This window comes from Sapajus apella, unplaced genomic scaffold, assembly GCF_009761245.1.
Source record: "Sapajus apella isolate SASKATOON/1434 unplaced genomic scaffold, GSC_monkey_1.0 scaffold144, whole genome shotgun sequence".
NCBI classification, from domain to species: Eukaryota; Metazoa; Chordata; class Mammalia; order Primates; family Cebidae; genus Sapajus; species Sapajus apella.
In genome coordinates, this window is record NW_022437084.1 from 121,453 (window position 1) to 138,574 (window position 17,122).

At 46.2% G+C, this 17,122-nt stretch overlaps 1 protein-coding gene and 1 long non-coding RNA gene across 2 annotated transcripts; both read right to left on the minus strand.

Moving 5' to 3' along the window:
- Nucleotides 1-1,969: 1,969 nt before the first annotated feature.
- LOC116540734 lies at nucleotides 1,970-6,457 on the minus strand. The gene is made up of 2 exons (XR_004264568.1): nucleotides 6,011-6,457; nucleotides 1,970-4,726 (listed from the first exon to the last, which is right to left on the minus strand). It is a non-coding gene; the product is annotated as an uncharacterized LOC116540734 (long non-coding RNA).
- A 1,222-nt stretch (nucleotides 6,458-7,679) lies between these two features.
- LOC116540782 (zinc finger protein 83-like) lies at nucleotides 7,680-10,094 on the minus strand. Its single transcript, XM_032264523.1, has one exon. The coding sequence runs from the start codon at nucleotides 9,336-9,338 to the stop codon at nucleotides 7,680-7,682; it is 1,659 nt and encodes a 552-aa protein (XP_032120414.1). The 5' UTR covers nucleotides 9,339-10,094.
- Nucleotides 10,095-17,122: the final 7,028 nt, after the last annotated feature.

Below are 17,122 nucleotides of genomic sequence, written 5' to 3' on the forward strand. Positions count from 1 at the left end.
CAAGAGACAGGTCCTGAGAGTCTGGCCGCAGTGGGGGTTGCAAGAACTTGAAAGGGACCTTCTCACTTTGGCTTAAGTCTTGCTGGGTTAAGAGTTTTTAGGATGACATGCTCTCCTGGTAGGAGAGTCTGGTTGGTGGGATTTCCTGTGGGATTTTGGGAGGGCCTGGTCTGCTTGTTCACGCAGGAGATGGCAGATGCGGAAAAACGTTGGGAGGTACTCTCCTAGCTGAGTTAGAAGGGGCCTGTTTTGTAGGAGGAAAGGGAATCCATACATTAACTCAAATGGGCCGAGAAAGGAGGGTGCTTTTGGGCTGGCTCTGATATGGGCTAGGGCTATGGGCAGAAGGGAGGTCTGGGGTTTCTAGACTTCAAGAGTGAGTTTGTAACTGACTCTTGTTTTTGATCTTTGACTACCCAGCTCCCTTGCAAGGAGGCCTCTTATTGTAGCACGGAAGATTCCGCAGTGGGAGAATATTGGGGTTGCATTGTGGGGGTAATGAGGAGGAAAGGAACAGGGACAGAAGGAAGGGAGGCTGCTTTGGCTGCCTCCCCAGCCTTTCTGTTTCCTCTTGTCATCTGACCCTGTTTGATGTCCCCGACACTGCATAACTCCCGCGTGAGCTGGGAGGTGTGCAGCTTGGAGAAGTTGGTAAATAAGGGGCCGTTAATGAAGGGGTTCCTTTGGTGGTAAGGAATCCTCTCTTGCCAGATGGCCGCGTAAGAATGGAGAATGAGACAGGCATATTTGGACTTGGTACACATGTTGACACTTTTGCCTTTGGAGAGGTTCGGGCCCTGGTGAGAGCTGCAGTTCTGCCTTTTGGGAGGCGGTCCCTGGGGTTAGAGGTTTGGCTTCAATTACTCGGTCAAGGGAGACGACTGTGTACCTGGCATTTGATGGGAGTTAGCTGACTTGGAAGAGGAGTCATCTGTAACTAACTGGCGATCAGGATCAGTGAGAGGTTCAGGGGCGATATTAGGGAAACGAGGCTGTAGGTAGGATTTCAGTACAGGAGCGGGTGGGAGGGGAGGAAGATACTGGAAGTAGGGAAGCAGGATTGACGGGAGCACTTTTGGAGAGGCGGAACTCCGGGTCTTCAAGAAAGAGGGCATGGAGTAGTTAGATCTGAGAAGGAGAAAGTGTGCTCAGTGCTCGGGAGGAGAGGAGAGCTTGTAGATCACGTGGACTGGTAGTTTCATGCTCTCTGCGGCTTGGATGGTGGCTGCTGCTGGGGTTCTGAGGCAGGTCGGCCCCTCTTCGGCAGTGTTGTCTAGTTGTTTAGATAGGTAAGCTATGGGAGAGAGGAAAGAGGACTTCCTTTTCTTTCAACAAGGGCTATTCCATGGTTTTGGGCTGTGTAGAGAATGAAAGGCTGAGAAATGTCAGGCAGACAGTGCAGCAGTTACAAGGGTGGCTTTAACTTTGTGGAAGCTAGGGATTATGCTGTGTGAAGGATTTCGGGGCTCACTGAGAGGGCCTTTAGCTGCTTCACAGACGGTGCGGGCTAGGAGGGAACAATTGGGAATCCATATTGTGAAGATTTCACCTTTAGAGGTGGGTGGGGGCAGGCTGTCTATCAATCAGTGCTGCCCGTGCTGGGGTCATGGCTTGGGCCCCGTGGTAGAGCTGAACTCTTAAGTATGTCACTGTTGGAGTGGAGAGGTGGGCTTTGGAGGGGGAAACCCTATATCCTTTACTAGCAAGAACGTTTACAAGGGTAATTAATAGTGTGAGTCTGAGAGCCCTATAGGGAGGAGTTACAGAGGAGGAGGTCATCCACCTACTAGAGGAGCTGGCTAGGGAAGAGGTCAAGGGAGGTCAGGTCTTGAGCTAGAGCTTGTCCAAACAAACAGGGGCTCTCTAAAGCTTTGAGGGAAGACTGTCCAAGTACATTGTCCTGACTGGAGAGTTTCAGGGTCAGTCCAAGTGAAAGCAAAGAGATTTTGGGAGTCAGGATGAAAAGAAATGTTTTTTTTTTTAAAAAAGGCATCTTTTAGGTCTATTTCAATGTCATGTGTTGTGTCTACAGGGATGAGAAAAAAGGAGTATATAAGGGTTGGGAACCACCGAATGAATGGGAAGGACTGATTGCTAGTCCGGAAATCGCAGACTAGCCAATATGTGGGTCGTAAGCCTTTTAGGTGTGTTAATGAAATGGGATACTGAGAGACGTTAGGAAATTTGGAGGGGTCTTTTAGCTGGATTTTGATGTGGTCATGATGAGCTGCTGGAGAAGGGGTAGTGTCCCACATTACGGGATTAACAAGAGAAGTGGGGAGTGGATACTGGGGGAGGGGCGAAGGGCTGGTGTGGTAGTGGAGTAGGAGAGAATCTGGTTGTGGGGAACAGAAAAAGCTGATGGAAGCTTTGTATTTGGTTAGAGATCTGCCTAGGATGGAGGTAAGGCAATGAGGCATGGTAAGGAAAGAGGTGAGGAAACAGTATTAAATAGGGAACAAGTAAGACGTCCAGTGGCATGTGGGCACGAGATGAGTCCGTCAACCCCAACTGAAACCTGAGAGCAATTAGTGGTCCTGAGAATTGAGGCAAAGCCGAATGTACCCCAGTATTGATTTAAAAAGCAGTGGGCTTACCTGCTACTAGCAGAGTTACCCTGGGCTCTGAGGCAGTAACGGCAGAGGGGGCTGGGGGCCCTGGGCCTCGCCAGGCTTCAGCAGCTAGGCCCAGGGGCTGCGGGAGTGCAAGCCCCGCTTCACTTTTCGTCTTGCTGAAGAGGTGGTGGCTCTGAGGCGCAAGCTTTTCTGTCTGTCTGTTGAGAGGACGTTAGACTTCCAGTGGCCTGATGGCGAAGTGGGCAAGGGGTTTCTGGCACTCGGGTTAGGGCATGCCTGCACCCAGTGGCCTTCTTTGCTGCATTTTAAACAAGGCCCAGGAGAGCCCCTGCTGTTGGGTCATGTGTGCCCTTGGGTCCTGTGGCTAGAAGCTGGTATTTAGCATGATTTTGGGGGCTTTATCTAATTTACTTTACTCATCCCTGTTATTGAAGACTTTGAAAGCCAGGTTAAGGAGGTCTTCTTGGGGGGTCTGAGGACCGTCTTCAGCCTTTTTCTGTTTGTGACAGATGTCAGGGGCAGATTGAGAGATAAAATGCGTATTAAGAACAGTAGTTTCTTCTGGGGAGGCAGGGTCAACATGAGTATGTTTTTGGAGAGCCTCTGTAAGGCAGAAAAGGAACTTGGCCGAATTTTCATCTGCTTTTTGGGAAATTTCTTTGGTTTTCTGGCAGCTTTATTAAGGCCTGCAATGAGGCAGGTGATCATATGGCTGGGGGATGCCCAGCCGCTGTCTGTGGGTCGGCACTCTCAGGAAGGCTCTTCCCGGGGAACAGCAGCGGCTCCTACAGGCTTTGTAGGGTCTTGCCAGTGAAGACTGTCAGCCTGTGCCTGGGCTATGAGCCACAATCTTTCCTTTTGGAAGGAGGGTAGAAGAGAGAGCAATATAGAGATCAGTGTGTTCATCAGACTAGGTGAGATATTTAAATTCTTTGATATAAGTATCAGGATTGGAGGAGAAGGACCCGAGATGGTTTTCAATCTGGGAGACATCAGAGAGGGAGAAGTGGAGGTGGACACGGACAAGTCCTTCAGCCCCTGCTACTTCCCAAAGGAGAAGCAAGGGAGCTCGTTGCTGGGCATGTTGGGCTTGAGACGGGTAAGGGGTGGAGATGGGGAGGACTCGGACAGAAGCAGGGTGGTTGGAGAGAGAGGGGGAAGAAGGGATAGGGCCAGAGCGGGGCATATGGCGGAGTATCATGAGGCTCTGGTGGGGAATCATGAGGAGGAGAAAAATCAGTGGGGTCAAAGGCAGAGGAGTTGTTGGCTGGGGCTGTGGGGCGTGTAGCAGGCTGTCAGTCATGGGCTGGAGTTGTGGGGCCAGTGACACAGGGAGAGTTGGGTTCGGAGTGAGCGAGGAGGATCTGGGAAGTAGAACAGGACTGGCAGAGGAGAGGATGGCTACCATTTCCCATTGTGAAGGCAAAAGTTGTCTAGGTATATTGAAATCAAAAGTGCCATTTTTGGGCCATTGTGAGCCACTGTCGAATTTGTATTGAGACTATACCGGAGACACCCAATGGGGGTAGTTTTGGAAGATGTAGACCGAAAGGCTCCCACAGCGAATTGGGGAGGAAGAAGAGACTGCCAATTGACAAGCAGCGCAGGAGAGGGTGTCCCCTGTCCTGCGGGCCCTGTCCAGATTACAGGAGGTAGCCACCGAGTCAGGCATCCCTGAAATGGAGGAACCAGAGGCCTGGAGGCTGGAGAAAGCCCTTGGCCCAGCACTGGGTCTTTCGGGAAGGCAGAGACATCAAGGGTTCTGGGTGAATGGCAAAAGTCTCTTACCCTGGCAGAGGCTCTGATGGTAGATGAGGTCGCCGGCAGTGGGAGAGTCTTGGAGAGCCTCTGGGTCTTCAGCAGGTTTGAGAAGGGGAGGGTTGGCCAGGAGAGAGAGGGACAGAGAGAGCCCCTTAAGGATGCTTTTCTCGGGTTTGGCGCCAAAATGTAAGGTTAGCCAAGAGATAAGGATATACAGACCCAAAGTTAGGCAAGCAAGTTTAACCTGCTGGGCAGCTTTGTAACAATCAGAGGAGGCAGGCATGATTGTATGTCCTCAAATTGTATGATGTCTGATTCCATCCTGAAAACAATTTGTAGATTCTCACTGTTTGTGTCTAGACATGAAGAATCCTATAGGTAAGATAAAGCTATGCAGGTAGAAGGAACATGATTAACCCATAGTTAAGAAAACAACATTAAATCTTATTAACACATAAGATCTATGATACATTCTAAATAAAACAATAGGAAATGTAGCCTGGCCAACTCGGTGAAACCCCACCTGTACCAAACAATACAAAAAGTAGCCGGGCATGGTGGTGGCCTGCCTGTAGTCCCAGATACTCGGAAGGCTGAGGCAGGAAAATTGCTTGAACCAGGGAACTGGAGGTTGCAGTAAGCCAAGACTGCTTCCTTGCACTCCAGCCTGGGTGAGAGAGTGAGATCCTATCTCAAAAAACAAACATACAATGGGAAATGCAATGCTCAAGTTAAAAGGGATTTCTAATCAAGAACATGCTATTGTGCCTTTTTTGTTTTAAACTAACATTAAACTCTCCTCTTTGGGCCAGGCACAGAGGCTCACGCCTGCAATCCCAGAACTTTGGGAGGCCAAGGCAGAAAGATGGCTTGAGCCCAGGAGTTCAAAACCCGCTTGGGACATAGTGAGGCCCTGTCTGTACAAATAGAAGAAAGAAAAAAAAAAAAACAACAAAACAAAAAACCAAAAACCCTTTCCTCTGTGGTAGTTATGCTTTTCAATTTCAAGATTAACATCAATTTTTCTTCAATCTTGCTATATGACAGCTACTGCCATTCAATGGAAAGGTGGCTAACATTTCCCCTGCATTACTTCTACCATACATAATCACTTCCTGTTAACATATTAATCGTCTTCAATAAAAACTGCAGTCTCTTAAGATCTTGGACTGCCCTATTTAATGACTGGTTAGTAAAGCATTTCTTCTCTATAATCCACACTAGTCCTCTCTGTCAAGGATGCCCTGTGTGCAATAAGTATGACTGATACCACAGCTTTACATTATTCTCAGACCCTTCCAAAGCCTAATTCAGCCAACTTCTTTTTTCCTTTCTATTTTGAGACAGAGTCTCACTCTGTCATCCAGGCTGGAGTGAAATGGCATGATCTAGGCTAACTGCAACCTTCAACTTCTGAGTTCAAGCTATTCTCCTGCCTCAGCCTCCTGAGTAGCTGGGATTACAGGTGCAAGCCACAATGTCCAACCAATTTTTGTATTTTTAGTAAAGATGGGGTTACACCATGTTGGCCAGGCTGGTCTTGAACTACTGACCTCAAGTGATCCACCCATTTCTGCCTCCCAAAGTGCTGGGATTAGCCAGTATTCAGCCAATATTTAATTACAAAAGATAGTGTCCCTGTTTCCCAGAAATAAGAATAGAAAGGATCTCACCTAATGAAGTAGGCCATTTCCTTCTATTCTTGCCTGTAGATCATGAAATGACTGTAAGAAAGACATCGTGAAAACATTTCAAATGTCAGCCTGAAAGTCAAAAATGGTAAAGAAACCTTTCTCCTTCAATAATGTAATACATTATTTTATAACCTTAAGGTAACTGGCCATTTCCAAATACCCTTGAGTCTTTCATATATGTCATAACTTTTAACATATTTTGAATTGTAATTATTCTGCAGAATATAGTATAAAAGATTAATGGCAGAGAATTAGACTTCATGTGAGCTCTCAGATAAATTATAAGAAAATTGGTCAAATTACTTACCATATCATTACATTTGTAAGGGTTCCATTATGATTTCTTTTTTTGAGACAAAGTCTCGCTGTTGCCCAGGCTAGAGTGCTGGAGTTCAGTGGCATGATCTCAGCTCACTGCAACCTCCACTTCCTGCATTCAAGTGATTCTCCTGCCTCAGCCTCCTGAGTAGCTGGGATTACAGGCACGCACCACCACACCCAGCTAATTTATTTTTAGTAGAGATGGGTTTCACCAGGTTGGTCAGGCTGTTCCCGAACTCCTGACCTCATGATCTGTCCACCTCAGCCTCCCAGAGTGCTGGGATTACAGGGGTCAGTCACCATGCCCGATTTCCAGTGTAAGTTTTTAACGAGCCCTAAAGATGCATCTTAGACAAGTGACCTTTCCAGATTCACATTTGCCTGGATTTTATTGAGTAGATCTCTCACGACAAAATCATGAATATTACACTGAAAAGCTTATTTCATTCATTATCTTTGTGTAGTTACTCTCCAGTATAAGCCCTGTGATGTTCCACAGTTTTGATGCTTCGGTGAAAGTCTAAGCATGCACCGTACATTTGTATGGTTTCATCAAAGTTTCTGATGCCTAGTGTGACTATGGCCTGTGGAAAACTTCTAATCACATATAATTATACAAATGCTCTTTAGTATGAATTCTCTGATGTTGATCAATGTTTGAACTCATCACGGTTTCCCACTCTCAGCGTTTTTGTAATGTTTCTCTCCAGTATCAATTTTTCCAGCATTGTACAATGTGAGAATTGTGCCAGAACACCTTGTGACATTCATTGCATTTGTTAGGTTTCTCACCAGCAAGAATTCTTTGGAGAAATACCTTAAGGCCTTGCCACCTTTAATACATTAGTAAGGTTTCGCTCCACTATGGACCACCTAATGGTTATTAAGCATTGAACAAAATCTAGAGGCTGTGCTAAATTCATTACCCTTGCAAAGTTTTTCTGCAGTATGGTTGTTTTTTGTTTTTTTTTGTTGTTTTTTTTTTTTGAGACTGAATTTGACTTGTTACCCAGGTTGGAGTGCAATGGTGCAGTCTTAGCTCGCTGCAACCTCTGCTTCCTGGGTTCAAGCAATTCTCCTGCCTCAGCCTCCCAAGTAGCTGGCATTACAGACTCCCACCACCACTCCTGGCTAATCTTTGTATTTTTAGTAAAGAAGGGGTTTCATCATGTTGGTCAGGCTTCTTGAACTCCTAACTTCAGGTGATCCACTTACCTCAGCCTCCCAAAGTGCTGGGATTACAGGATTGAGCTACCACGCCCAACTCTCCTATATAAATTACCCTGTGTCTTGCAAGGCTTTAACACTGACTGAACACTCTGCGGTATTAATTACATTTGAAAGGTTTCTCTCCAGCATGGATTACACAATGGTTAGTAAGGCTTGAACGCACGCTAAAGGTTTTGCCACATTCATTACATTTGTAACGTTTCTCTCCAGTGTGAATTTTCCTATGATGTGCTAGGGATGAGTTTAGACTGAAGACCTTTCCACATTCATTACATTTGTAAGGTTTTTCTCCAGTATGAATTCTTTGATGGTATACAAGATATGAATTTTGACTGAAGACTTTGCCACATTCATTACATTTGTAAGGTTTCTCTCCAGTGTGAATTCTACGATGTTGTACAAGATGTGAATTTTGACTGAACACTTTGTTACATTCATCACACTTGTAAGGTTTCTCACCAGTATGAATTATCAGATGTTGGGCAAGGTATGAATTGCGACTAAATACCTTGCCGCATTCATGACATTTGTAAGGTTTCTCTCCAGTATGAATTCTCCAGTGGTTTGCTAGGGATGACCTGTGACTGAAGACCCTGCCACATTCTTGACATTTGTAAGGTTTCTCTCCAGTGTGAATTCTACGATGTTGTGCAAGGTGTGAAATATGATTGAAGACCTTTCCACATTCATGACATTTGTAAGGTTTCTCTCCAGTGTGAATGACCAGATGTTGTACAAGGTAGGAGTTGCGACTGAACACCTTGCCACATATATTACATTTGTAAGGTTTTTCTCCAGTATGAATTGTCCGATGTTGTGCAAGGTGTGAAATTTGATGGAATACCTTTCCACATTCATTACATTTATAAGGTTTCTCTCCAGTATGAATTCTTCGATGTTGCGTAAGGTGTGAAATTTGACTAAAGACTTTGCTACAATCATTACATTTATAAGGTTTCTCTCCAGTATGAATCCTGCGATGCTGTGCAAGGTGTGAAATGTTATTGAAGACCTTGCCACATTCGTTACATTTATATAGTTTCTCTCCGGTATGAATTCTTCGATGACTTGCAAGGTTTGATTTTTTATTGAAGATGTTGCCACATATATCACATTTAAATTGCTTCTCTTCAGAATGGATTATTTGATATATGGTAAAATGTAAGTCTCGATGAAAGGTCTTGCCACACTCGTTATATTTGTAATGTTCCGTCCGAACGTTTGCTCTCTCTCTTTCTGTGAATACAGAATCCGTAAGATGACATTTATATGTATGAGAAAGGTGGGTTTTGACAGCAGAAGAAATACTTTGGGGTGGGGAAACTAAGGAACTACTGTTGATAGATTTTTCCATGTGATTATATTGATGTATTTTCCCTTCAGCTTGAAATACCTGCAGTTCTGGTAGATGTGACTGGAGGTTTAATACAAGCTGATTTTTAATAGGGTTATTTTGCTTTTGCATATCATCCTTTCTACCCTTATAGGTCATAAATTTGTAATGTCTTTCATCGCGTCTCCACAGACACTGAGAGTCATGTACGTTTTTTTGGATTTCTCTGAAGCAAAAATCGTCTATGCCATGACTTTCGTGTCTTTCCAACATTACTGTTTGCAATACTTCTCCTGTGTTACTCTTCTCTTTTGGTTGTAATTCCTTGACCTCACATTTAGGAAAGATACCTACAAGATATAAGAAATCCTCAGTTTCCAACTGATTACAGATGGTCAATAAATATCTCCTATTGAAATACATAATATTACACTAAAAGTAATACTTACGTTGAATAGAGTTATAAAATTCCTAATTATGATTTTAATTTTTGAAAAACAAAAGGAACAGGTATTTTCTAACAAAGAAAGGGTGACTGCACATAATTCAAGCTAACTGCAGAAAAGCTTAATATGAAGGAATCTATGAACAAACCACTTACACTGCAAAAACTTAGCACCCCAAAAAGGAGAATTTTTCCAACATGAAGCCATAGCATACTACAATGGAAGGAAAACATATGGCTATCTAGTAATTGAAAAAAAAAGTTGTATTTCAGAAATTTATTGAAAGTTCAGAGAAAACATTCTTTGGAGCAAACTAAACATGGGAAAAGCCTGTAAAAACTAGAGTGCTTGCTTCCTTTCATTCTAACATATGAGACAGCAAGAAGCAGGCTGGGGGCTGCTATAATCCCAGCATTTTGGGAGGCCAAGATGGGTGAAATTGAAATTTCCTAGCATTACAGTGGAGCTATTTCTTTCAACTCAATGAAATAATTAAGCAAGAAGACAAGATGAATTTGAACAAAGCCTCCAGAATATGGAATATGTGAACAGACCAAATCGACGTTTGATCAGTATACCTGAAGGTGACAGAGAGTATGAAACCAAGTTGGAAAACACCCTTCACATTATCTAGCAGACCTTCCCCAACCCAGAAAAGCAGGTCAACATTCAAATTCAGGAAACAACACCACAAATAGCCTTCTCAAGAAGAGCAACCCCAAGACGCATAATCATCAGATTCACCAGGGTTGAAATGAAAGGAAAAATGCCAAGGGCAGCCAGAGAGAAAGGTGGTGTTACCCACAAAGGGAAGACCATCAGACTCACAGCAGATCTCTCGGCAGAAACCCTACAAGCCAGAAGAGAATGAGGGCCAACGTCTTTAAAGAAGAAAAACAAACTAAGCTGCATAAGTAAAGGTGAAATAAAATCCTTTACAGACAAGCAACTGTTCAAAGAATTTTTGTCACCACCAGGCCTGCCTTACAAGAGCTCCTGAAAAAAGCACGAGACATGGAAAGGAAATGAGCCAAATTAAAGACAGAGACTGGCAAATTGGATAAAGAGTCAAGACTCACCGGTGTGCTGTACTCAGGAGACCCAGATGTTTACAGAGCTCAAAGAAATAGCTCCACTGTAATGCTAGGAAATTTCAATATCCCACTTCAATAATGGATAAAACAGCAAGACAACTGATCAATAGAGGCTTGGGTGCATGGCTCACACTTGCAGTCCTAGCATTTTGGGAGGCCGAGGACAGGTGTTTGATACCAGCCTGGCAAACATAGTGAAACCCCATCTCTGCTAAAAAAAAAAAAAAAAAAAAAAAAAAGTAGTAATCAGTGGTTAAAACAAATAACAGTGAACTTTAAACCAGAGGCCTTATGCTCCCCACAACAACCTGGGGACCCAATACAGGGTCTTTCTGCTGACTGTCTTCCCACTCAGCTGAGAAACCATCCCAGAAGGACCACCTACACCCTTGTGACACATACCAGTAAAGTATGGAAGAAGCACAACTGAAGAATGGCAGAGGGACCTTGTGAAATAAGAAGAAATGCATATATTGCTCTCTTCTCCGGTTCCTGACCAAGAGCTCTGAAGACCTTGGGATGGCCTGGGTGATGGGAGCATGATTTGTCCTCATGAGGCACCTCTATGGTCTCCTGGATGGGTTGATCAGCAAGACCAGGCCAGGCTTAGAAGCATAAACCAGTCACTGCCATCCATCATCTTCCAGGAAGGGGAGAGGGGCTGCAGAGTGAGTTAATATCATCATGACTCCTCTGTGGGACGAGAGCTTCCAAATGCTGAACACATGCAAGTGCCTGGGGCATGCACACCTGTTGAGTCTCCCCATAGTCCTTGTGTGGAGCACAGCTCACTGCAAAGATACCTCTGGAATTAAGTTCACTGTTACTTGTTTAAGCCACTGCTATTCTCATCTAGGACATTTCTATATATTGCACATGATCGTGGCTTGTATTTAGTCTTTGTGTTCTTTGTTGTATATCAATAATGTGTGGAACTGTTACATCAGAGAATGACTACTGATTCACAGGTTAGTGCCTCCCCCTGTGGATCTCTGCCTCTGGCCGTCCATCTGTGACCTGTGAAACATCCTTCATCAAGAACCTAAGAAGGGCCGGGCGCGGTGGCTCAAGCCTGTAATCCCAGCACTTTGGGAGGCCGAGGCGGGTGGATCACGAGGTCAGGAGATCGAGACCATCCTGGTCAACATGGTGAAACCCCGTCTCTACTAAAAATACAAAAAATTAGCTGGGCATGGTGGTGCCTGCCTGTAATCCCAACTACTCAGGAGGCTGAGGCAGGAGAATTGCCTGAACCCAGGAGGCGGAGGTTGCGGTGAGCCGAGATCGCGCCATTGCACTCCAGCCTGGGTAACAAGAGTGAAACTCCGTCTCAAAAAAAAAAAAAAAAAAAGAACCTAAGAAGGTGTTTCACTGAGCTTTGTTGGCTGCGCTAGCAAAGTAATCAAACCCAACAAAAAGGTTGAGAGAACCCAACTCACAGCTGGTTGGTCAGAGGAACATGTGACAATATACTACTTGCAACTGGCATCTGAGGCCGGAGGCTGGCCTTGCCAGCCTGGGAACTCAGCCCTTCACCTGTGAGATCTGACTCTAACTCCAGGTAGGCAGTATCAGAGCTGAATTAAACTACAGGACATTCAGTTTACGTCTGTCCAAGATTTGGATGTGGTTGGGGAAAATACAGAAGGGAGGCATTCTGTGCTCAGTGGCATGTGAGAGTAGAAAAAGCACTTTTGTTTTTTCACCTTTTTGAATCTCAGTCTTATAAACTTACCTGGCATAATCTCTATATTATTCCATCCTTCATCTCCTCCCCAAAGGAAAAGAAAGAGTGTGGCTTATGGCTCAGGCCCATGCCAACAATTTTCGTCGGTAAGACCCTACTCAACCAATAGGGGCCGCTGCCATCCCCCCAGGAAGAACCAGTCTGAGAATACCAGCCCACAGATCCAAGGCTGAGTATCTGGTCCCCATATGGTCACTGGCCTTATTGCAGCCCTTAACAAGGCCACCCATAAGGCTGTACATTTTGAAAAACTCAAACTTCCCAAAAGGCAGATGAAGCTTCACTGGTACAAGGGGCCTCCTTCCAAGGGAACTGGATAGTCAATGACCAAAAACTCATCTTCTCTGAAGAACAAACCAAGGAAATTCTAACATCTGTTCACCCATCCTTCCATATCGGTGCACGCCCCCTGCACCTTCTCCCCCCACCTACTTACCACACTCGAGGACATAACCTCAAACTCTCATGTATGCTCTGCACTTCCTCTCAAGGAGCCCTCCACCCTCCTCGTCCCCACACATCAGCTAAGAGGATCACTCCCAGGAGAAGACTGGCAAGCAGACTTCACCCACATGCCTGCTGTCAGAAAAAGCTAGGTTTCTTCCTAACCTCATAGATACCTTCTCTGGGTGGGTGGAAGCATTCCCCACTTCCTCAGAAAAGGCTGCAGCCGTTTCCCAAATACTTTCTACAGAAATCATCCCTAGCTGTGGTCTCCTGCGCTCCATTCAATCAGACAACGGCCCTAGCTTCGTCTCCCAAATCACCCAACAAGTCTCAGTCTCTCAGCATCCAGTGGCACCTCCATATCCCATACCGACCCCAGTCATCAGGAAAAGTCGAAAGGGCAAGTGGAATCCTTAAGACTCAGTTAACCAAACTCACTCTTGAAGTCCAGCAACCCCGGACCTCCCTTCTGCCCATACTCCTAGCCTGCATCAGAGCCAGCCCAACAGCAACCTCCTTATTCAGCCCACTTGAGTTCATGTACAAACACCCTTTCCTCTTACAAAACAGGCCCCTTCCTCTCAGCTCTCCCACATCTGACGCCTCCTCCGTGGACACGGTGACCAAGGCCTCACGAAGGCCCAGTTAACCAGGCCCTCCTCTAGGAGAATGTTTTCCTAAAGACCTTGATCCCATAAGCCTTAACCAAAATGGGAAGGCCCCATTCAGGTTCTCCCCACAACCCCCGCTGCAGCCAAACTCTTAGAACACACTTCTTGCTACCATCTTTGCAGGTTAAAAAGGGACCCCCAGGCCCCCACTGGCCCGTCAACTCCCTCCTCGCGAACCACCCATCTATACTCAGCATCAAGCTGGGCCAACCCAACCCCACCTCACACCAATTCCAGAGCAACCCCACCAGATAAGCAAAACTACCCTCTCTTTGTTCCTGCTTCAGAGACCCGGCAAACAACTGTTGGCTGTGCCTCCCCGTCTCGGACACTGACTACATTGCCAACCCGGTCCCCACCCAAGATTGGCTACACACCAAAGTAACCTATCACCCCCAGTTTCAACTAGGCGGACCCTTCCAATGTGATTTACAACTAATAGGCTTTCTGAATCCTTTCTGGAGCATATCAAACCCCTAACCTTCACCAGACAGGCAGCTCTCTTTCTCCCCACATTAAGCACACCCAGCCCCTAATCTCCATTACCACACAGACAGCCCTGCTCCCTCAGATCCCACTGTGCGTCCAACGCCACTTCCCGGCCAGCCATTACTTAGGCCACCTGCTCCCACAGCAGTGACTTCACCCCACAACTCCAATCCTCCACAAACACATAAACCAAAACATAATCAACGCTGCGCTCTGCTTCTCAAGCCCTTCCAAACTCAGCACTAACCTACTCCTTCATAAGAAGTCAGGTTTCTGTAACGGTAGACACACTCCCTGCTTAAACCTGCACCCCTGGCTAGCCTGTGATGCCAAGCCACCCGAGACCCAAGACTGCCTCCTCCCCAATCCTTCACCAATAACTCCTCTCACTGGCTCCTAGTAGATACAAAATGCCTCCTCCTCCACTGGGTGGATAAAAAAACCACAGACTATCCAACCCACCCCCCATGCACCTCTTCAACCACTCACCGCAGCTGCCCTAGCAGGGACAAAAAAATCTACATACCGTGTTAACATGCACAGTCAGATCTGCCTGCCAAGCCAAGGCGTCTTCTTCCCACGCGGTGCCTGCCTTCATATCTGCCTTCTCGCCAACTGGACTGGCGCCCGCACCTTAGCCTTCCCTCCCTAAAATCAGTATCACCCCAGGAAACCAATCCTTGCCTATCCCAGTTGACACCCTCACCCAACACCATAGAGCAATACAGTTTATACCCTTGCTTCTAGAAATAGGAATAGAACAGCCAGACTATCCCCACCTCCCTTTCATACTATCGCTCTTTCCAAAACCTCACAGACAGTATAGAAGACACAGCCAAATCCATTTCAACACTCCAAACACAAACACATTCACTAGTGGCAGGTATGCTGCAAAATCACAGAGGCCTCGATCTCCTTAACCAAAAAAGGAGGCCTCTGCTTGTATTTTTTTTGTAGAGACCAGAGTTTCGCCATGTTGCTCAGGATGGTCTTGATCTCCTGACCTCATGATTTGCCTCCCAAAGTGCTGGGATTACAGGTGTGAACCACTGCACCCGGCCAGCCTCTGCATTATTTTCTTAGACGAACAATGCTGTTTTTATCTCAACCAATCTGGAATAGTACAAAATGTAGTCAAAAGACTCAAAGGCTGAGCCCAAAAACTAAAAGAAAACAATTCTTCTGCCTGGCCCAGCTGGTCTCCCAGCTCTGGGGCTGCTATAACTCTCCTCCTCCTCTTGGTCTTTGTCACATTCGTATTATGCCTTTTCACCCAGTTTCTGCAGAATCAAATGAAAGCTTTTAACTGTGGTACGATACGAGACATAATAATGTTCCACGGCTACCAACTTGCAAGCCAGCATCATCCAACGTCCCTGCTGAGCACGAGGTGGCTAGAAAAAGCAATGCGCCTTTGTCCCTTTCTTTCATATATATAACAAAAGACTGGAAACGTTAGGATCACGTGACAGGCCCATAGCTCTCCCCCACACTCACCCCTATCAAGCCAAGCTTATAAAAGAAACAACCTCAGGCCTTGTAAACAGCACACCTAGGTTTCAGGATGTGGTCGCACCTGGCTCTAGAACTCAGGATGTTGACCCCAATGAACCTTGTCAGCCCTAAGAACCAGAATACGGTTTTACTGAGAACAGCATCTGGCCACAGGCAAACTCCCTATAACCCGCATAGTCTGTAAGCCAGACTGCTGCCTTTCCTGCCTGTGGTGAGGCAGCCTGGCAGGTTGAATAAACTTGCTAAACCTGACCTTGGGTCTGTCTCTCCTTCTCTTCATGACCTTACACCAACCTCAAGTGACCCGCCCACCTCAGCCTCTCAAAGCGATGGTATTATGGGCATGAGGTACAGCACATGGCCTTTATTCCTTTTTTTTTTTTTTTGAGATGCAGTTTGCTCTGGTCCAGGCTGGAGTGCAATGTCGCAATCTTGGCTCGCTGTAACTCCCCCTCCCAGGCTCAAGCAGTTGACCTGCCTCAGCCTCCCTAGTAGCTGGGACTAGAGGCATGTGCCACCACACCCAGGTAATTTTTGTATTTTTAGTAGAAACGGGGTTTCTCCATGTTTGTCATACTGGTCTCGAACTCCTGACCTCAGGTGATCCACCCGCCTCAGCCTCCCAAAGTGCTAGGATTACAGGCATGAGCCACTGCACCTGGCCTCCTTTTTCCCTATTCAAATAGATAAGACAAGCAGACTATCTGAATAAGAGACAGGGCTCCATCCAGTATCCTGGGCCCCGGCTGCAAAGAAGGAGCAGCCCATGTTTTCCATCTCCTGATTAGGCGGTGCAAGTATGGGAAATGGGATGGATCCCGAATAGCAGGTGTATGGAGGCCTCAGCTCTGAGCTACAGGGACAGAGAATGAGCATCAGATGGAATCACGTACAGAAGGAGAGACTGCAGGGGAATAGACCCTTTGACAGCCCTTCCTGTGCCACAGAGGCAAGAAACCAAAGAGGTCATAGAAGCCAGATGACAGGGTGTTACTCATCAGGATAAAGACTCTGCCTTTGTCTCTGAGCTGCAGCACCGCTAGAATGCCCAAATCAAACTACTGCACATCTAAAGAGCAGAGGGTCACACCTGTAATCCCAGCACGGTGGGAGGCCGAGGTGGGCAGATTGCCTGAGGTCAGGAGTTCAAGACCAGCTTGGCCAACACAGCGCAACCCCATCTCTACTAAAAATATAGAAATTAGCCAGGTGTGGTGGTGTTGCATGCCTGTTGTCCCAGCTACTTGGGAGGCTGAGGCAGGAGAATCACTTAAGCCTGGGCAGCGGAGCTTACAGTGAGCTATTGCGCCACTGCACTCTAGCCTGGGCAACAGAGCGAGACCCTGTCTCAAAAATAAACAAATAAAGAACAAAGGGATAAATGGGGCAAAGAAACATGTCCACTCAGAGATCTACGGATTTAAACTTCTGCCATAGAATTCCTCCACTGGCAGAGAGTTTCCTAACACACCATTTGAAGGTGCAGCTTCCTCTTCGCCCATCTGAGCTCCCCCCTGTAATCCCAGTACTTTGGGTGGCCAAGGCAGGCAGATCACGAGGTCAAGAGATAAACACCATCCTGGCCATACTGGTGAAACTCTGTCTCCACTAAAAATACAAAAATTAGCTGGGCATGGTGGCTCGCGCCTGTAGTTCTCGCTACTTGGGAGGGTGAGGCAAGAGAATTGCTTGAACCCGGGAGGCGGAGGTTCCAGTGAGCCAAGATCATGCCACTACACTCCAGTCTGGGTGACAGAGCAAGACTTCATCTTTAAAAAAAAAAAAAAAAAAAAAAAAA